Here is a 23382-nt window from a genome sequence, read left to right on the forward strand (position 1 = left end):
GTTGGCCAGTTCATTCCCAGGGAAACTCTCATGATTTGGGACACAGATAATGGCAACTGAGCAGGCAGTTTGACTAAGGTACAAGATAAGGTCGTGAATAGCAGATATCATAGTCTGACAAGAGCAACACCGATCAATAGCCTGGAAATTGTTCATGGAATCACTGAAAATTAAAATGCAATTGATGGAGGGCCTTTCTTTTTAAACATATGACTGTTAGTGGCTATAAGTTCTGCCATGAAAATACTAAACAGTCCCAACAATAAATTATGTTCCCTACTGCCTTGACACAAAAGCACGTCCTCTCCATGGTTTTAGGGATGTCAGTATAAATGATAGTAGTACCCTGATACTCCTGAAATGAGAGGGACAGACATAGGGGCAACAAACTTTATAACCTTGAAATAGATAAATCCTAACTCATGCTCTGGGTATTTACCATGGAGCGGTGTGACAGAAAACATGGGGAGCTTATTCTGAGGAGGTTAGGCGGAGGTCCCAGCAGAAGGCCTCGAGATTCATTCCAACAGGTAATTCCACCACAGGGCAGGTGTCGTGGGTCGATGTCACTCGTATGCAAACACAGTCTACTAAGTTGGACAGTTAGAAAATCATCGGATGGTGATTGCACGAGTGAACAAGAGTTGGTGCAGACAGAACTGAAGAAGGAAGACGCACTTTTAGCAAGGGCACACTATACAGGACTATTCCAGAAGGTGCCAGATTTACTCCACAATGACCAACTGGGGCAAACAACTTCAAAGCTGAAGATTGTCAAACCATAAACCTGCCCAACATAGTAAAACCTGAATGAGACCAGGTTCTGGTAAATATGGAAGAGAGTAAACACAATCCACTCAAGAGGTGTGGGCAAGGAATCTGGCAGCTTGAAGCTCTCACACACAGCTAGCCTTTTGCTGAATATAAGGCAGCCAAATAAGGTTTTTATCAACGAAGAGTCCCAAAACTCAGGATTGTGTAAAAACGCCCATGCTCTGGGTCTGTAAATAGAGTTCTGGTTCATGATCAACTGTCTTGTTATGACAAATTCGTGACCTGCATTTTTCCAGGAGATAATTGGAAACCATAAGGAAAGATCCAAGCAGAGGCTCTTCGGATGGCTCCTCAAAGCTAGTATCCAGTCAAAACTACAAAGGAATACCTACATCAAATGCCAAATTCACTGACGTACAGCACTGAGTGACGAGTAGCCTGATGATCACTAGCCCATCTATAGACACAACTATGGATTCAGTTGGTTCGAGATCGCAGGAACGTCTGCGATGAATTCACTGAGCTATGGTCCAACCCCAATGGCAGTGCGAAGAATTGCAGTGAGTGTCACTGCTGAAGTTAGAAAGCCAAACTCTCAAATCCCTGGGAAACCAAATCAATGGACAAATGATTCCTTGGGAAACTGAAGCTATTGATATAAACTCCAAATCATAAAAAAATTGTTATGATGAAAAGTTACACTCTCAGCAGGTTGGTTGGTTGGATTAAAAGAGGGGGGAAAGGGACCAGACTACAAGGTCATCAGTCCCTTGTTCCGAATAAAACAATGCCACAAGTGTGAGAATAAAACAAATGAGAGTGACAATTCAAAACAGAAAGGGGGGGGGGGGGGGGGGGGGGGGAATATTTCACAAAAACGATGAAGGGCAACAAACATGTAAATGGACTAAAAGGGAAAAGAAAACCACAGACACCCAAGAAAGGGCAAGATTACCATGGCTGGCTGACCATGAGAATAAAAAAGGAGAAGCCAGCCACTCTGCAACACATTAAAACCTCCACCCTAGAAGCACTAAGGTGGAGGACACAGAGGGACAAAGAACATGCACTAAAACTTAGATCAAATGAGAAAACCCACCCTCACAAATAAAAAGACGATGATGTGTCAGACAAAATTAGTGACAACAAGTCCGGTAACCCAAGACTTTGTCGCTGGGCAGTCAAAGTGGGACAGTGCACCACAATATGGTCCACTATGAACCGGGCACCGCACCAACATTCAGGTGGGTCTTCACAGCGCAGGAGGTAACTGTGGGTCGCCCACCAAGTGTGCCCAATGTGGAACCGGCAGATGACAATTGATTCCCTGCGAAAGGCCCACATGGAAGACTTCTACACTTTCATAGTCTCCTTAATGACACGAAGTTTGTTTTGTGTACTGTTATGCCATTCCGTCTCCCGAAGCCAAAAATCCCTACAAACGCACGTCAAAGTGCAGGTCAGGTTCAGAGATGTCCATCTGCAGAAGCAGTTTCCGCATAGCCGGTCGGCAAGATCGCTGCCTGGGATGCCGACATGTCCTGGGGTCCACAAAAACACCACTGAACGATGGGACCGGTCCAGAGCATAGACAGACGCTACCAAGGGATGGCGAGGGTAGCACTTGTCGATAGCTTGTAGGCAGCTCAAGAAGTCAGTACACAGAAGAAACGATTCCCCGGGGCATGAACGGATATACTGAAGTGCACGAGAGATGACCATGAGCTCTGCAGTGAACACTCTGCAGCCCTCGGGCAAGGAATGCTGTTCAAAATGGCCTCTGTGGACGTAGACAAAGCCAACAAGACCATCAGCCATCGAGCCATCTGTGTAAGCCACTTCAGAGCCCTGGAACACGTCAAGAATCTAGAGGAAGTGACAGTGGAGAGCGATAGGAGTAACTGACTACTTAGGGTCATGCGTAAGGTTCAGACGAATCTGTGGCCTAGGTGTACACCATGGAGGTGTAAGCAAATGGACCTGGATGGGAGATGGTAAAGTGAAGGACTCCAGTTCAGACAGAAGGGATCACACACGATCCGCAGTCATTAGTCCTGACCTGGGCCGCTGATAGGGGGAGATGAAATGCCGCGGGTGGAAAAAGGAGACAGTAATTTAGATGGTCAGGAGAACTATGAATCTGTGCAACGTAACTGGAAAGCAGTTGTGCATGTCGGATCCGCAATGGAGAGACTCTGACCTTCACATGGATGCTGGCCACCGGACTTGTCCTAAAAGCTCCTGTCGCTAGGTGAATGAGACAATGGTGCACTGGGTCGAGTACATGCAACACTGAAGGCATTGCCGAACCGTACATTCAACTCCCATAGACAAGGGGAAATTGAACAAGGGCTTTGTAGAGCTGTAGTAGAGTAGAGCAATCTGCACTCCAGTTGGTGTCGCTCAAACAGTGGAGGGCATTGAGGTGCTGCCAGCACTTCTGCTTAAGCTGACAAAGGTGAGGTAGCCCAGTCAATCAGGCATCGAAAACAAGTCCTAAGAATTGATATGTCTCCACTACAGTAAGCGGATAGTCATGAAGGTAAATGTCTGGTTCCGGATGAACGGTACGATGCCGACAGAAGTGCATGACCCACGACTTAGCGGCCGAAAACTGGAAGCCGTGGGCGAGAGCCCATGACTGCGCTTTGTGGATGGCTGCCTGTAGGCACCGCTCAGCAACACCAGTGCTGGTGGAGCAGTATGAAATGCAGAAGTCATCTGCATACAGAGAGGGTGAAATGAACAGCCCTACAGCTGCTGCTAGACTGTTAATGGCCACTAAAAATAGTGACACACTTAATACAGAGCCCTGCAGGACCCCATTCTCCTGGATTAAGGGGGAGGGGGGGGGGGGCTATGGGAGGCACCAACTTGGACATGGAAAGTACAGAGCGACAGGAAATTCTGGATAAAAATCGGGAGCAGGCCTCCGTGGCCCCACCCGTATAATGTGGCAAGGATATGGTGTCACCAGGTGGTGTCATACGCTTTGCGTAGATCAAAAAAGACAGCAACAAGGTGTTGGCAACTGGAAAAGGCTGTTGGGATGGCAGACTCTAGGGACAGAAGATCATTAGTGGTAGAGTGCCCCTGGCGGAAGCTGCCCTGACATGGAGCCAGTAGGCCACGTGACTCCAGGACCCAACCCAACCACCAACACACTATACATTTCAGCAACTTACAAACAACATCGGTGAGGTTGATGGGCCGATAGCTATCTACATCAAGCTGGTTTTTGCCAGGTTTGAGCCCGGAATGATGGTGCTCTCCTGCCATTGCGATGGAAAGACGCCATCGCACCACATCTGGTTGAAGATGGCGAGATGACACTTAGATGAGAGATGTTTCATCATCTGACTGTGGATCCGTTCCAGCCCAGGTGCTGCCTCTGGGCAATGTGCAATTACACTATGGAGCTCCCACTCCGTAAACGGGACGTTATAGGGTTCACTGTGGCATGTAGTGAACGAGAGGACTTTCCTTTCCATCCGCTGTTTGGGGGTGCGTAAGGCTGGGGGGCAGTTCTCTGATGCAGAGGCTCGAGCATAGAGCTCAGAGAAGTGCACAGCAAGCACATTTGCATCAGTAGAGAGCATGCCATTGATGTTAACACTAGGGACACCTGCTAGGGTCTGGTACCCAAAAAGACGTCTGATCTTTGTCCAGACTTGGGAACGTGATGTATGGCACCCAATGGTCGAGACTTACATCTCCCAACACTCATGTTTCCATCATTTTATAAGCAGGACCACAGGCATGGAGCTGCTTAAAAGCTATTGTGTACTCTAGGTAAGGGTGCAACTTATGTCACTATAGACCTTGCCAACACACTTTAATTGCCTCAGAGACTTCCGGCGACCACCAAGGGACTGTCTTTCGCTGAGGTGAGGTGAGGAGAAAGGGGGGGGGGCACAATAAAGAGCAAGGGACCCCTTTTCTGGCACAGAAACGATTGTAGTAGTCACCTGCTCAACATCTATGTTACCATGTGGGGCAGAATCAACTGTGACAGCAGAGGTGCAAGTTTCCCAGTCTGCCTTGTTTATAGCCCATCTGGGCAGGCGTCCATGGGCCTGATGCCGGGGCAATGACAGGAAGATGGGGAAGTGGTCCTATGACACAGGTCGTCATGTGCTCTCCAGTCCTGGGCTGCAAATTGATAAATCAACGGCCGAGTAATTACCATGAGCCACACTGAAATGTGTGGCAGCCCCAGTATTTAAGAGGCAGAGATCGAACTGAGACAGTAAAGTTTCAGCATCTTTGCCTCTGCCAGTAAGCATAGTGTCACAACTCAAGAGGTTGTGGGCGTTAAAATCTCCAAAAAGTAGGAACGGTTTAGGGAGTTGATCAATCAGTGCATCTAATACATTCGGGGGTACCACACCATCTGTAGGAAGACATACACTGCAGACAGTTATTTCCTGCATCGTCCATATTCTGACACTACAGCTTCAAGAGGGGTTTGAACGGGCACAGGTTCACTACAGAAAGTGTTTAGGACATAAATGCGAACTCCACCTGACACACTATTGTAGTAGCTACAGTTCCTGTAATATTCCTTATAGCCACGGAGGGCAGGGGTCCGCATTGCTGGGAACCAGGTTTCCTGGAGGGCAATACAGAAACCAGGTGTAAAGCTTAACAGTTGCCGTAGCTCAGCCTGGCGGTGGAAAAAACCGCTGCAATTCCACTGGATGACGACATCATCGTGAGATTGGGAAGGCTTGGAACATTCAATGAGGCAGTCTATGCCTCAAGGTCACCTGCTGCCACCGACTCTTTTGCCTTAGCAGTCTATATCCACTGTGTCTGAGGGTCTGACGAGACCTAGGTCCTCAGTGGACGCCAGAATCTCCACCCCATCCTGAGACGCAGAACTTGTAGGTTGGGGTGGTGTGGGTGCCACCGCAAGTTCCTTGTTCTTAAGGGTCTTCTTTTTCGATGTCTATAGCTGTTCCTTGGGTTTCCCTGGCTGGGAGGACTTCACTGAATCAGTCTCCAGGACTGAGGATGAGTGTGAAGCCCTATGACCCACTGCTTTTGGGGTCTTCAGCTACTGGCGAGTGTCATCTTTCCCACTAGCAGAAACCTGGGAAGGGAGTGGCCCAAGGGACCCCTTCCTAGCGAGAGGAGCTGAAGAAGCCTTACGCTTCTCTGGCTCAGAAGTGGGGACTGAAATCCCCAATGGTTGAGGGGGGAGGGGGGGGGGGGGAGTGTTGCTCCCAAAGTAGATGGTGCTGGAGCAACAGGGAGGGAAGTGCCCCCACCATCAAGGGGGCAGGTGTAGTCTCCCGGTTCTCAGAGGTGACAGGAATTCGAGGAACTGATGGGGCGAGAACTGTTCTCGTAGCGTCAGCGTATGAGGTAGTCATAGCCACAGGATGTAGGTGCTCAAATTTCCTCTTAGCCTCAGTGTAGGTCAGTCAGTCCAGCGCCTTATATTCCATGATTTTCCTCTCTTTCTGTAAAATCCTGCAGTCTGGTGAGCATGGTGAGTGATGCTCTCCGCAGTTGACACAGATTGGAGGCGGGGCGCATGGAGTATTGTGATGCGATGGACGTCCACAATCTCGACAGGTGGGGCTGGAAGTACAGTGGGAAGACATCTTCCAGCACTTAAATAACTGCATCGGGGGAGGGATATATGGCTTGACGTCACAATGGTAGACCATCACCTTGACCTACTTGGGCAACGTGTCACCCTCTAAGGCCAAAATGAAGGCACTGGTGGCAACCTGGTTATCCCTCAGACCCCGATGGATGCGCCAGATGAAATGAACACCTCACCACTCTAAATTGGCGCGCAGCTCCTCGTCAGACTGCAATCCCTGTGGAATATAATACCATGGACTGTATTTAAGCTCTTATGGGGCGTGTTGGTAACAGAAACATCCCCCAACTTGCCACAAGCCTGTGACTTGGCAGAGGACAAGCCCTCCACCTCCCCAAACTTGTCCTCCAAATGCTCCACAAAAAACTGAGGCTTCATGGACATGAAAGATTCACCATCAACTCCCATACATATGAGGTACTGGGGCAATTAAGCTTCACTGCCATCCTTAGCCAGGCATTCCTCCCATGGTGTGGCCAGGGAGGGGAACGACTTGGGGTCATATTGTCAGAAGAAGCTGAGTAGCACATTCACTGTAGTGTAGTGGTTATGATACTAGACTGTTGTATGGAGGGAGGTGATCTGCCGCCAGCAGTCACTAAGCGGGCAAAGTCTAACTTTAATGCTAAGGAATAATGTCACATAGAAGAAGGTGTAATTAGATGAATGACAAACACTAACTTCACTTAACGAAGGGGTATTCAGCACTTGCAAATACAAGAGTGCGGAGCGAACTGCCTCCGGCCAGAACACATACGGTATATATATCTATATATACCGTATGTGTTCTGGCCGGAGGCAGTTCGCTCCGCACTCTTGTATGTGTAAGTGCTGAATACCCCTTCGTTAAGTGAAGTTAGTGTTTGTCATTCATCTAATTACACCTTCTTCTATGTGACATTATTCCTTAGCATTAAAGTTAGACTTTGCCCGCTTAGTGACCGCTGGCAGCAGATCACCAGCAAGATATGATGTACTACACTTCATGACCTGTCATCTGCCCTGACACCACCCACTCCGACCAGGGGACCTCCCTACGGGTGCCATCCAGCTGCAGCAAAGGCCTCCTGGCAGGATGGTCATTGCTGGGAGTCCTGATGCCCCAGGGTGACGGGCATCTACTCCTTGGCATACGAGTGGAGTTAATGGTGCAGGCATCAGCAGAGCGATCCCTGTGTAGTCAGGGGACTACAACCAACAGGGTACATGGCAGCCCCACCACAATGGACTGGCTACCGTGCTGGATATGAGGTGCAAATAAGTCCATGGTCATCATCGGCACAGAAAGTGACACCACATAGCGCATGGTGGAAAATGCATCCAGTAAGGTGCCGTCACCCAAGAGATGGAGAATGGGCAGGACTGCAATACGATGATGAGAAAGTGGGCTGAAGATCTCAATGCACAATGGACACAATGCACCATGTAAGGTGCCCTTCCCCAATTGGCTCGCTCTCCGGGAAAATTTGGAAAAATAGAGGTCAAACCCTACAGGGGACCATCACATAATGGCCCAAACATGTGAGATTCCTAATAGTCACTCCTTACAACAGGCAGGAATACCTCGGGCCTATTCTAACCCCCGGACCCGCAGGGGGGGACACTCAGCAGGAATGTCACTCTATGAAGCCCAAGATCTACATAAAATATTTCTCATGCATGCATTACATCCAGCAGACCCTTCATTTGATCTTTTTCATGAACAAATACTGGATCTATAAATGAAGAATGACGTTACTTGTGTTGGATACTCACCAAGTGCATTTTCAATTTTCAGACCTGTCAACAATTCTTTGAGTTTATCAACAGACCACTGGCAGGCATTCTTTTCTGTCCTAGACAAAGAAAAAAGAAATTTAATTAAATTACATGATATTGTTTTCTTCTTCGTGTTTTATGAAACTTTGGCGAGATGACTGTTGAGAGGAAGTACTAGATGCATATCAATAGCATTCCACTAAATGGTTCTAAAATTAGATGTGGTACCAGGCAACAATGCTTATGTACGTCAGACCAGTCAACAAAGACCCAAAGACGTTGAATGGGGGGGGGGGGGGGGGGGGGAAATTCGTGTGGTACAGATTTTTGTAAAGTGGTTTTATGAACATACTAAAAAATGATGTTAGAAAGGACTCCACTCACAGCTGGTGAAATTATTGTTCATTAAAACACGACCGGTTTCACAGCTTTAAGCCACATCATCAAATAAACCCACATGGTAAAAAGCAAAGTACAGTGTCACCATTTTTTGCAGATATTAAAATTAGTAAAGGAATGTCAAATATACTCACTATGTTTTTAAAGATCATAGGCATACCCATTGCTCCAGGTCAAAATTTACTTTTCAGAGAGTATCGTCAATACTATGGTGAGTGATAGGTAAAGAAGTAGTGCCCCATTCATAAACATTTGCCTGCATCTAAAAAGAAAAAAGAAAATATTTTATAGTGAGAGGACAATTTTTTTATTTATTTATTTTATTTTCTTTTTTTTTTTCTTTTTTGGAAAGAGGCCAGATTGGTTATAAAGAATTGTCACTGCTAATGATTAGTCATAGCACAGGCAAATTAAAATGTGGAAAGTGTCTTACCAATATGTCAACAGGGCAAGGCAAAAGTGGACCATGCGAATGACAAAGAGAGACTAGCTGGCTGGTGAAACTGAAGCTATCCATGCAGACAGTGTTACAAGTGAGAATATTATGTAATGAAATTCTATCCTCGCTTGTAAAGGTAGCAACCCAGCACTCCTAGTCATAAGTATATGACATCACACTGTCCACATGGATAGCTTCTGCTCTGCTAGCCAGTTAGTCTTTCTGTCACTCGTGCGGGCCACTTTTGCCTTGCCCTGCACTGTGTTGCCCTGCTGTCATACTGCCACCTGATTCTGATTCTTTCCACACTGTAATATGCCTGTGCCATGACTAATCATGTTAGCAGTGACAATTCTTTATCACCTATCTGGCTTCTTTTTGTAAAAAATTTATTGTCCACTCACTATAAAATATTTTTGTTTTCTTTTTAGATGCAGGCAAATTTTAAAGACTGGGAGACTTCTTTACCTTTCGCTTATCATAGTATTGGCGATATTCCCTGAATATCAAATTTTGACTTGGAGCAATGGGTACAATGGGTATGCCTACGACCTTTTAACATTGTGAGTATATTTTAGACATTACTAATTGTAATATCCACAAAAAGTGGCGACACTGTACTTCGCGTTTTACCACATAGGTTCACCTGATGATGTGGCTTAAAGCTGCAAAACTGGTCGTGTTTTAATAAACAACAGTTTTACCAGCTGTGAGTGGAGTTTCTCCTAACATTGTGCCTCTCAACAGATGTTGTTGCCCCCGAGTGTAAAATAGTTTGTCATACTAAAAATCCTGACCAGTGGCGTTTGAAGGTGAAGGTGGGCATTTAAACATGATTTTCTTTACTAACTCAGACTGCAGCTCCTAGAAAAAATTTGTCCCAGTACAAAATTAAACTAATTAAATTTCCTACAAAAATGTTCTATTCTGTTTTCTCTACAACAAGTAGTTTCCACATTGCAGGGAATGTAAAATATCGCAGATTATTAAAAATAGTTTTTTTAATGGTATAAAATTAATGTTTATTTTTAAATTAGTCAATGAAAAACAAATATTAAATATGTGAGCCACATTTAAGTACAGCAGAACCTATTAGGGGATAATTATTTTGTGGATGGGCAGGGGGAAGCTAAAGGGTAGACACGTGAGGAAAGGCACGTCATCAGATTGTGCTCGTGCACTTTCACTCCTTGGTAAGTCTGCAAACTGAAGAGCAAGCAGGCAAGTCCACTCCCTTTACCCAACTGCAAGACATTTCACAGACTTTCACACACTCTTCCACAGCTCGCCTTGTGACTCACTGGCAACACTATGAGGAGGCAATCCTTGAGGGGGATTAATTATTTTCTGCAAAATCTGTTAACAAAGTGCTGAATACAGGTATTACTTCCTAATAAAAGTAACACAAGGAAAGGACACGTGCAGATTTTATGTAAATCTCCACATGCTGTTCTACAATGCTACAGGGGAAGATGATTCTTATTTGTCCTGTTCAGCAGTTTTAGCATTTTCTGGGAAATATTCACAGAACCACAAAGGTAAAGGAAATAGAAATCTACACACATTTGACAAAATATCCTTAAAAAAAAAAAAAAAAAAAAAAAAAAAAAAAAAAAAAAAAAAAAAAAAAACATACATACAGAACAGCATACAATCCTAAATTTACGTTAAGATGTAATACGATTTTCATCGGAGATATAAATTTAATAGTGACCTGCATATCTAGTACACAAATCAAAAATGTAACAACCAGCCACAAATATGGCAAAAGTATATCATATTTTAAAAATAACATGTAAAATTGTGTAATATATGTAAAAAAATAATAAACCAAAAGTTATACATTAGCAGGTACATATAGATAAATTTCCTGAAAATAACTTTATTTTACCTAGATACCACTAGTGAATGAACTATTGCTTGAAACTAGTAGCATAAAATAAAATCTAATGAAGCAGCTCTGGTGGATATTATTACAACAGTATGCATTTCATGCAATTTGTTGAGGCTGCAAAACAGCATACACAAGAGATTCTCTCCACATTGGACAGCTGATCGTCCACATGTTCCAACATACTAGTACTACAGCTATAATAATCAACCAGCCAATCAACCCACCCATCCACCCACCCTTGTCCACATGACACCAATTAATAACTATTTTGATCTTCAGTCTCTTTGCAATCAACTTTGAGCTCCTCTAATTTCATGTCAGAATATATTTCTGTAATGACTTACTGTACACCAAATTGAGATGAATAGGAAAGGAGATGACTAATAGTAATACAACGCACCCTGCACCATGCACCACTCCGTGTCTTGTGGAGTTACGTATGTAGACGTAGCATCAACTGATAGTTCCCCCTCAAGCTTTTCTTGAAATCAGTTAATACACAACTAATCTCTTCCACAAAAGGTGACTTTAGGGACATCAGGTACGGATTTTTAAGTTCAGAGCCTGCTCTAAGAATTTCTACTTACATAACCAAAACATAACAATGTGTTAAAGTAATCTTTGAAATGTCCTACACTAACTCATTGTTTTGTCTTCCAATCCTCGAAGTAATAACTTTAATGGGGTATTGAGATTTTTATGAAAATTTATCTTAAATTTGTTAAAAGCAGGCAATTTTACTTCATGCAGAAGGGTTTCATCATCAATCTATATACATCACCTAATTAAAAAAACACATGGCCACAGAGAGCAAGTGAGCTCTAATTCTATATCAGGATAAGTGGGGGTCCTGCTTGTACAATGTAATACACAGTTTGTCAGATTAGAAAACATGACGAGTTTGACCCAGTTCGAACATCAATTATGCGCCACCGGGTGGTCACACTGGCCAGCAAAAGTATGTAGATATTTTGGCACTATTGTCAACAAAAATGCCAAGCTGGATCCTTAACTAAATTTCGAATACAACACACAGAAACACACAACAAAATCTACACTATCCACAGCCTAAACAACATTCACAACTTTCCCTTTTACAATGTGGTGCCAAATATGGCAGCCACTAAAGGAGAAACCACGGAAGAAAAAAGAAGGTTGGACAAATGTGGCAGAGAGACTACTAAAGAAATGGATAGCCAAGTTAACAAGCACAAAATTTTTTTTTAACCTGTTAACTACATGGGTGGGGTTCGAGCAAACCCCAAGAGACTTTGTTTATAGTTTCTATTGTTGGCAGACTATAGATTCACCATTTTAGGTATTCACAGTGTGCTGCATAGGCTTGTGACATGGATGTGTACCCTGCTCTCACAACAGTATGTATCTGTTTCACACTGTTGCATTTCTGTAGATCGCACACGTGCTTTTATGTAGTAATTATTTACAATACGCTAATACAATAATTTGCTTTTATTACAGTATATTTATAATAATGGCTCACTATCTGTGATGAGGATATTTAACAACTGTTAGGAGGCAATGGCTCAGAAGGTGAAGACATAGAAAGAAATAACCAAGAAGAAGAAAGCTGAGGAGTTGATGACATCAGCAATCATGATTCAATAAACAGTGAACACCTTTCTGGTCAGAGATCGAGCAAAGTGAAGGCTCTTCTTCTAATGAGGAAAAAGAAGAAGAAAGCCCAGGAAACTATTTTTACAGTAAGTACAGAAATAAAAATGAGAATCTGCCTCACGTACATCTTTTGTGCAATAGCACAATATTGTATGACAGTTCACTTGATTGAAAAGACCTGCTGCTTGTAAAAATGAAATTTCACCAATAGATAATTGGGAACTATTATTTACCAATGAGGTGACTGATGCTATATTGCACTAAACTGACAAAAAAACTTGGACAAATATTCAACTTTATTTTTACGGTCATATCATGCTAAAAACGTTGATTGCTTTGAGTTACAGGCTTACCTTGGATAACTTCTGTTTATTTCAATATTCAAGTCAAATCATGAAAACGTTGCATCCCTAAGATATGAGATATTTTACAAGGAGTAATGGGGAAAAAACAGTTTTTATTCATTCATTTTAATGTAACCTTTGATTATATCAGTACACAAGAGAGAAAATCCACAAATAAATTGGCCTTGACAAGAAATTTTTGGAGAGAGTATTAGCAATTGCAGCACAAACTATTCTTGTACAGAATATGTGTGTGTTGCTGAAATGTTGATAAAATTTCAAGGGAGGTGCTCATTCCGACTGTTTAACCTGCAAAATATGGCATGAAAATGCAGTGCATTTGCAATACGAAAACTCCTTACTTATATAATGTGTTTATATATTCTGGAAAACCACTTACCTAAAGAAAAATCCCTTTCATAGGGACAACGCAGGACGCGTTAAAAACTTGCAGAGCCATTTTATGGAACTAACAGAAATATCACTGGAAACTGTTTATTTACTCAGTTGAGTTAGTAGACGAATTATTAAAATTAGGACTAACATACGTGGGTATATGTACAAAAAAACAAACTGGAAATTCCTCTTGAGTTTTTGCCTAATAAAAGAACACACTGACTCATAAACACCTGGATTTGTATGAGACAAGACCTTTGTGCCATTCATTCCAAAGAAGAATAAAAGAGTAGCTTTACTATGTTCTATGCATCACATAGTATCCATAAAACAACAATCAAACAAACTTGAAATTACAGTTTTCACAGCAAAACTAAAGAAGGGGGTTGACACCTTAGATTTGAAATGCTCAAAATTACTCTTGTTCACATAGAAAAAGAAGATGGCCGAGCACAATCTTTGCTGCTGCACTGAATATTTCTCTTGCTAATAGATATGTTCTCCCAGTCGGTTCTATTATTATTATTATTATTATTATTATTATTTTCCTTTCTCAGACGTTATGTCTGGTTAAAAATGGAATGTGACGCGGACCTTGATCAAGCGTGACTTCCTTTTAACTGTACGGTATATGTTATACTGCATTTAGGAACTTTTGGGTAATTGAACAAGTATCAATAATTACAGATTTCTGTAGTTGTATATGTAAGTTTGGATGTAGCTGTATTGCTTTGATGTACTGGTGGATATTGTGTGGTATCACTCCTGTAGTTGATAGTATAACCGGTATAATGTCAACTTTATCCTGATGCCACATGTCCTTGACTTCCTCAGCCAGTTGGATGTATTTTTCAATTTTTTCTCCTGTTTTCATCTGTATATTTGTTGTATTGGGTATGGATATTTCGAATAGTTGTGTTAATTTCTTCTTTTTATTGGTGAGTATGATGTCAGGTTTGTTATGTGGTGTTTTATCTGTTATAATGGTTCTGTTCCAGTATAATTTGTATTCATCATTCTCCAGTACATTTTGTGGTGCATACTTGTATGTGGAAACGTGTTGTTTTATTACTTTATGTTCTATGGCAAGTTGTTGATGTATTATTTTTGCTACATTGTCATGTCTTCTGGGGTATTCTGTATTTGCTAGTATTGTACATCCGCTTGTGATGTGATCTACTGCTTCTATTTGTTGTTTGCAAAGTCTGAATTTATCTGTTGTGGTATTGGCATCTTTAATAATATGCTTGCTGTAATATCTGGTGTTTATTGTTTGATCCTGTATTGCAATCATGAATCCTTCCATCTCACTGTATATATTACCTTTTCTTAGCCATGTGTTGGATGCATCTTGATCGATGTGTGGCTGTGTTAGATGATACGGGTGCTTGCCATGTAGTGTTTTCTTTTTTCAATTTACTTTCTTCGTATCTGTTATGTGATCTAAAGGGTTGTAGAAGTGGTTATGAAATTGCAGTGGTGTAGCCAATGTATTTATATGAGTGATTGCTTTGTGTATTTTGCTAGTTTCAGCTCGTTCTATAAAGAATTTTCTTAAATTGTCTATCTGTCCATAATTTAGGTTTTTTATGTCGATAAATCCCCTTCCTCCTACCTTTCTGCTTAATGTGAATCTTTCTGTTGCTGAATGTATGTGATGTATTCTATATTTGTGGAATTGTGATCGTGTAAGTGTATTGAGTGCTTCTAGGTCTGTGTTACTCCATTTCACTACTCCAAATGAGTAGGTCAATATTGGTATAGCATAGGTATTTATAGCTTTTGTCTTGTTTCTTGCTGTCAATTCTGTTTTCAGTATTTTTGTTAGTCTTTGTCTACATTTTTCTTTTACTACTTCTTTAATATTTGTAAAATCTATTCCTATTTTTTGTCTGGATCCTAGATATTTATAGGCATCTGTTTTTTCCATTGCTTCTATGCAGTCGCTGTGGTTATCCAATATGTAATCTTCCTGTTTAGTGTGTTTTCCCTTGACTATGCTATTTTTCTTACATTTGTCTGTTCCAAAAGCCATATTTATATCATTGCTGAATATTTCTGTTATCTTTAGTAATTGGTTGAGTTGTTGATTTGTTGCTGCCAGTAGTTTTAGATCATCCATGTATAGCAAATGTGTGATTTTGTGTTGGTATGTTCCAGTAATATTGTATCCATAATTTGTATTGTTTAGCATGTTGGATAGTGGGTTCAGAGCAAGGCAGAACCAGAAAGGACTTAATGAGTCTCCTTGGTATATTCCATGCTTAATCTGTATTGGCTGTGATGTGATATTATTTGAATTCGTTTGGATATTAAGTGTGGTTTTCCAATTTTTCATTACTATGTTTAGGAACTGTATCAATTTAGGATCTACTTTGTATATTTCCAATATTTGTAGTAACCATGAGTGGGGTACACTATCAAAAGCTTTTTGGTAATCAATGTATGTGTAGTGTAGCGACCTTTGTTTAGTTTTAGCTTGATATGTCACCTCTGCATCTATTATCAGTTGCTCTTTACATCCTCGTGCTCCTTTGCAGCAGTCTTTTTGTTCTTCATTTATAATTTTGTTCTGTGTTGTATGTGTCCTTAATTTCTGTGTAATGACTGAAGTTCATATTTTGTATATTGTTGGTAGGCATGTTATGGGGCGATATTTAGCTGGGTTTGCTTTGTCTGCTTGATCTTTAGGTTTCAGATAGGTTATTCCATGTGTAACTGTATCAGGGAATGTGTATGGGTCTGCAATGTAACTTAAATAATTTATTTAGATGTGAATGTGATGAGGTGAACTTCTTTAGCCAGAAATTTGCTATTCTATCATTTCCAGGGGCTTTCCAATTGTGCGTAGAATTAATTGCTCGGGTGACTTCACGTTGCAAAATTACCACTTCAGGCATTTGCGGTATCATCTTGTATGTGTGTGTTTCAGCATTTATCCACCGTGCATGTCTGTTATGTTGTACCGAGTTTGATTAAGTGTTCCATGTCTGTTATGTTTGGTGGATTGTCTATTATTATTATTATTACTATTAATAATAAACCCCGTGGAGGTCTGGGAAAAGAATAGGCCTCCGGTATGTTCTGCCAGTCGTAAAAGGCGACGAAAAGAACAAACCACTAATAGGGCTAACACCCCTTTTAGTGTGATTAGATGGTTCAGGACAGAACTAATGAAGCCTCAGACAAGCGCTGTCACGGTCGGGGACAACGCTTTAACCCTATGCCCATCCACAATGGTAACTACACTGATAGCCCCATGGAAAATGATTTAAATCCAAATAGAAGTGTTTTGCAGGATATGCTTCCTGCACCCACTCTAGAAGAAAAACAAAGACAGAGGATGAGATGAAGTTAACCGACACCTCATGTTCTGTTATTACCAAGTAAGAAACTTAGGAACCAACACAACTGGATACAGATCACAAGTATACACAACATTTATTCCAGATACCCAGATTTAAAATTTTTAGCAGAACAACGACTAGCTGATCAGATCCATGTAATAATAAAAAATAATAGGATACCCCAGTCAGAATTAGAAAACATCAAACAACAAGTACAACAAATACTGGAACAAAATAATATGCAATCAGAAGAAGAAGAAAATACAGTAATGGACTCAAACATCCCAGAGCAAACAAACAAAGAACAACACGCATCAATTAAACAATCACAGGAAAACGAAATCTTAAGACAGCCACCAGAACAAGCACAAATAGAACACGAAGAGACACACGTGTTAGATATAGAAGAGAAATTTCAGCTGACATATATAGAATACAAAGACACAAATACAAACATTAGACCATTCTTGCACAGACCGCCAAATGACCCACAAGTCGAAACAACAATAAAAACTATCAACACAATCATACACAACAAAATAAATGAAAACACAACTATGGAAAAGTTACAACTACTGGTTTATATAGGAGCACTCACTACACTAAATATACACACTAGGCAGAGATCAGAACCAACCAACACACAGAAGAAACCCACAAAACCAGCATGGCAACACAGGCTACAGATCAGAATAGAAAAACTGAGAAAAGACATCGCACAGCTAACACAATTTATACGAAATGAAATGTCAGAAAAAAAAAAAAAAAAAAAAAAAAAAAAAAAAAAAAAAAAAAAAAAAAAAAAAAAAAAAAACCACGAAAAAGGTTAGGTAAAATCTCACAACAAGAAGTGATAGAGCAATTAGATGAAAAGAAGCAGAAATTACAAGCATTGGCGAAACGACTTAGAAGATACAAAAAAAAGTGAAAAAGAAGGAAACAAAACCAAACATTCAACACAAACCAAAAGAAATTTTACCAGACAATAGATAACACACACATTAAAATAGACAATCCACCAAACATAACAGACATGGAACACTTCTGGAGCAACATATGGTCAAACTCGGTACAACATAACAGACATGCATGGTGGATACAAGCAGACACACACACATACAAGATGATACCACAAATGCCTGAAGTGATAATTTTGCAACATGAAGTCACCCAAGCAATTAATTCTACTCACAATTGGAAAGCCCCTGGAAATGATAAAATAGCAAACTTCTGGTTAAAGAAGTTCACCTCAACACATTCACATCTAACTAAATTATTTAACAGTTACATTGCAGACCCATACACATTCCCTGATACACTTACACACGGAATAACATATCTGAAACCTAAAGATCAAGCAGACACAGCAAACCCAGCTAAATATCGCCCCATAACATGCCTATCAACAATATACAAAATATTAACTTCAGTCATTACACAGAAATTAATGACACATACAACACAGAACAAAATTATAATGAAGAACAAAAAGGCTGCTGCAAAGGAGCACGAGGATGTAAAGAGCAACTGATAATAGATGCAGAGGTGACATATCAAGCTAAAACTAAACAAAGGTCGCTACAATACGCATACATTGATTACCAAAAAGCTTTTGATAGTGTACCCCACTCATGGTTACTACAAATATTGGAAATATACAAAGTAGATCCTAAATTGATACAGTTCCTAAACATAGTAATGAAAAATTGGAAAACCACACTTAATATCCAAACAAATTCAAATAATATCACGTCACAGCCAATACAGATTAAGTGTGGAATATACCAAGGAGACACATTAAGTCCTTTCTGGTTCTGCCTTGCTCTGAACCCACTATCCAACATGCTAAACAATACAAATTATGGATACAATATTACTGGAACATACCCACACAAAATCACACATTTGCTATACATGGATGAGCTAAAACTACTGGCAGCAACAAATCAACAACTCAACCAATTACTAAAGATAACAGAAGTATTCAGCAATGATATAAATAGGGCTTTTGGAAGAGATGAATGTAAGAAACATAGCATAGTCAAGGGAAAACACACTAAACAAGAAGATTACATATTGGATAACCACAGCGACTGCATAGAAGCGATGGAGAAAACAGATGCCTATAAATATCTAGGATACAGACAAAAAATAGGAATAGATAATACAAAAAAATAGGAATAGATAATACAAAAAAATAGGAATAGATAATACAAAAAAATAGGAATAGATAATACAAAAAAATAGGAATAGATAATACAAAAAAATAGGAATAGATAATACAAAAAATAGGAATAGATAATACAAATATTAAGAATAGATAATACAAATATTAAAGAAGAAATAAAAGAAAAATATAGACAAAGATTAACAAAAATACTGAAAACATAATTGACAGCAAGAAACAAGACAAAAGCTATAAATACTTATGCTGTACCAATACTGACCTACTCATTTGGAGTAGTGAAATGGAGTAACACAGACCTAGAAGCACTCAATACACTTACACGATCACAATGCTACAAATATAGAATACATCACATACATCCAGCAACAGAAAGATTCACATTAAGCAGAAAGGAAGGAGGAAGGGGATTCATCGACAAAAAACCTACATTATGGACAGGTAGACAATTTAAGAAAATTCTTTCTAGAACGAGCTGAAACTAGCAAAATACACAAAGCAATCACTCATATAAATACATTGGCTACACCACTGCAATTTCATAACCACTTCTACAACCCTTTAGATCACATAACAGATACGAAGAAAGTAAATTGAAAAAAGAAAACACTACATGGCAAGCACCCGTATCATCTAACACAGCCACACATCGATCAAGATGCATCCAACACATGGCTAAGAAAAGGTAATATATACAGTGAGATGGAAGGATTCATGATTGCAATACAGGATCAAACAATAAAAACCAGATCTTACAGCAAGCATATTATTAAAGATGCCAATACCACAACAGATAAATGCAGACTTTGCAAACAACAAATAGAAACAGTAGATCACATCGCAAGCGGATGTACAATACTAGCAAATACAGAATACACCAGAAGACATGACAATGTAGCAAAAATAATACAACAACTTGCTATACAACATAAACTAATAAAACATGTTCCCACATACAAGTATGCACCACAAAATGTACTAGAGAATGATGATTACAAATTATACTGGAACAGAACCATTATAACAGATAAAACACCACATAACAAACCTGACATCATAATCACCAATAAGAAGAAGAAATTAACACAACTTATCGAAATATCCATACCCAATACAACAAATATACAGATGAAAACAGGAGAAAAATTGAAAAATACATCCAACTGGCTGAGGAAGTCAAGGACATGTGGCATCAGGATAAATTTGACATTATACCAATTTTACTATCAACTACAGGAGTCATACCACACAATATCCACCAGCACATCAACGCAATACAGCTACATCGAAACGTATATATACAACTACACAAATCTGTAATTATTGATACTTGCTCAATTCCCCGAAAGTTCCTAAGTGCAATGTAAGATACACCATACAGTTAAAAGGAAGTCACGCTTGATCAAGGTCCATGTTGCTTTCCATTTTTTACCAGACATAACGTCTGAGAAAGGGAGAAAGCAATGAAGTAATAATAATAATAATAATAATAATAATAATAATAATAATAATATCAGCCATAGACAATACATAAAATCCACTGCAATGAGTCCTGAGAGAGAACAAACTTTATCAACACCTAATGCAGGTGAGTATGGTCCCAGTGTTTCTAAAAACCGAACGTGATATTTTTGACCAAGGCCAAAAGATAAAAATAAATATGTAATACTTGCAACAGCAACAACAACAACAACAACAACAAAGTGTACCTGTAAGCTACATTCAAAGACAATCAATTATTGTTTGGCCTACAAACCCAAAGAAAATGGATGACTTTGTAGGCACTTAATGTGCTGTGATTTTTCTCATTAGTTATTGTTTTATAGTCTTCACTTCATTTTATGTTCCTATTCTGTTAAAAACAGAGTTTAATTAGCACCTAATTTTTGATTTGATTTTTATGTCATTTCATCTGAATTATAAAAATAAAAAACCAAAGATATGTGTTTTTGTAAATGACAAATTTTCTGTGAAGACTGATTATTGTAAGTACAGTAAATGTTTTAAATAATAAATTTGTTGTTTTATTATGTAAATACGTAAGTTTTTAAGTTATTTCCAGTAATTATTTAGCAACATACCTACACTCTGTTGGGGTACGTATAGACAACCCCCTCCCTTCCCCCATGTGACGACCATGTTACCAAAACCAAACATTAAAGATCTATGTCCATCATTTTGCAGTATATGGAATAACCTTTTTAAGTTTTGGTAGAATGAATGACTGAACAAAAAATAAATAACTGGCATACAAATACTGAACACAAATCTCAGTGCCACACAAACCACTAATGTACATTTGTATTGGTATGTATCTGTTAAGGAAGGTAATATCTCATTTTGTGAGAAGATATCAAATACAACGAAAGTACTTCAATTTTGCACAAACTAGAGAAACATTATCTTATTCAAAAACCGTAGAAAACTAAAAACACACTAATAGTCTTAATTTAGAATTCATAGTGCAGGAATAATAGAAACCAATAAATTTATCTCAAGATTCTCAAGCCTTTTATGCTATGCAGCTGTGGCAACTACGTAACAATACTTTTCTATCAGTACACTTTAAATCAGTTTGTGAAAGAGCAAAATATACAGGAATCACCAAATTTTATGACCATTTTTCAGGTACTGCAGAGCAGCTGGAAAAAATTATCCTAAAACAGGTGTAGTATCCACAGTTAAACAGCCAGCACAATCATACTGTACCCCACAACATAGCAAGAAGACAGGATAACACAAAAATTAAAAAAGCAGAAGGCCTATATGAGGTGCCAATCATAGTTCTGAACCGATGCATGAACAGAACATTAACTCCATTAACAAACATCCATAAACACTATAAAATTGTGTGTGTGTGTGTGTGTGTGTGTGTGTGTGTGTGTGTGTGTGTGTTTCTCCACATCTTTTAAACCACTGAGAACCACCTACATATCACAGTTCAGCAGATATGAGGTCATAATGATATGTGAGAAACTGCCGTGTCGTGCACAACATTTAAATTTATTACTTCTTTGCCACTAACTCTACCCAAAGCTTATTTCCCCAACAGTACCCACAAATGCTGATGAAAGTATGAAGACAAATATGCTGATGTACAACACAGTTCAAGAGAGATGACACTATAAACAAGATATGTGAAAAAAATGCTGCATTGTGCATTAAGTTTTAATAACATTTGTTTTGTAAATAAAACCGCCTTTTCTTGCTGCAACTTAATTTATTTTTCCCAGATGTGTTTCACTTTTTTCTTGCTCTAAGGAACCATCCGTGGAATGCTTTGCTGTGATCTGTTTTTCTTCTTATCTGGTCTGGAGGTTGCACTACCACTTCATTTCAAACACATAAGCACAATTTTGTATTCTAAACTTTTCCACACTGTTCACCATGTTTCCCCTTTTTTATGGTGTACCATTACTCTTTTGCCACTCGATATAGTTATTTCCTCTGACACTGTGCTTTTAACAACATAAATATTGTAACTTCTATTTACATTGTTAAAAGCACAGTGTCTGAAGAAATAGCTATACCAAGTGGCAAAAGAATAATAGTACACCACAAAAAAGGAGAAACATGGTGAACAGTGTGGAAAAGTTGGGAATACAAAATCATGCTTATGTGTTTGAAATAAAGTGGTAGTGCAACCTCCAGACCACACGAGAGGAAAAACAGATCACAGCAAACTATCCCACTGATGATGCCTTAGAGCAAGAAAAAGGCGAAACACACCTGGGAATAAATTAAGTTGCAGCAAGAAAAGGCAGTTCTATTTACAAAACAAGTATTTCTGGGCTTGCTGCAGAGGATGGCCACACAAGAAAACTTGTTAAGTTTTAATAAATTTATTCTTTATTACAAACACTATCCTCCTGTAGAGTCAACTTAAGGAAATCCTCGATTCCTCGGAGTGCTTTTGATAGCTTTAAACTACGAAGCATAAACGTCTGTAGGTGGAAACGACAGCTGTCAATACACACATGAAGACGTGTTGCCACAGAGACATTTACAGAATCATGTTGTAGACATGCAAAGTAGATGTGTCCAGCATACAGAACCTGTGCACATCACATTTGTTAAATTGGATACTGTACAATACACATCTGCACAATTTGAATATTTCTGTGTATGACTGTTCCATAATTTTGAAAGCATTTTCACAAATAAATGGAAATTAAATTTTTTCGATACTTCACTACAAACAGAGTTCCCTTTTTGCTTTCATTTCTAATAGGAAATTCGCAAAATGAACATCTGGGCAATGCCAGATTTGTCAGCTAGTAACAAATACGTCTTTCAGTTCAGGTACTTTTCCAGCTTACCTAAAGCACATCCAAGATGCATAAATTAATTTTGAAAACGACAGGTCACTTACCTCACTATCAACATTTTCAAACATAAATAATAAGAATGTACTGTGAAAGACAGACTAAAGTGAGTTACCTGAATAAATACAACCTCCTAAATGTTGCACAGTTTTACTTCTAATATGGGCCATAACAGAGTTTACAAAGGTTGTACCGTCAATTCTCAACAGGGTTGACTGTGTTATATGCATATTTTTAGAGCTGTTGAAAGCTTTAGACACTGTTTATCA

General features: G+C 39.5%; 1 protein-coding gene across 1 annotated transcript in view; it reads right to left on the bottom strand.

The window, feature by feature from the left end:
* Positions 1–23382, bottom strand: part of LOC124555240 (activator of 90 kDa heat shock protein ATPase homolog 1) — an 87589-nt gene that overhangs the window by 31627 nt on the left and 32580 nt on the right. Inside the window, exon 3 of the mRNA XM_047129100.1 lies at positions 8147–8226. Coding sequence (XP_046985056.1) covers positions 8147–8226 — 80 coding nt within the window. The remainder of the gene's footprint in view (positions 1–8146; positions 8227–23382) is intronic.

Source organism: Schistocerca americana, chromosome X (assembly GCF_021461395.2).
Source record: "Schistocerca americana isolate TAMUIC-IGC-003095 chromosome X, iqSchAmer2.1, whole genome shotgun sequence".
NCBI classification, from domain to species: Eukaryota; Metazoa; Arthropoda; class Insecta; order Orthoptera; family Acrididae; genus Schistocerca; species Schistocerca americana.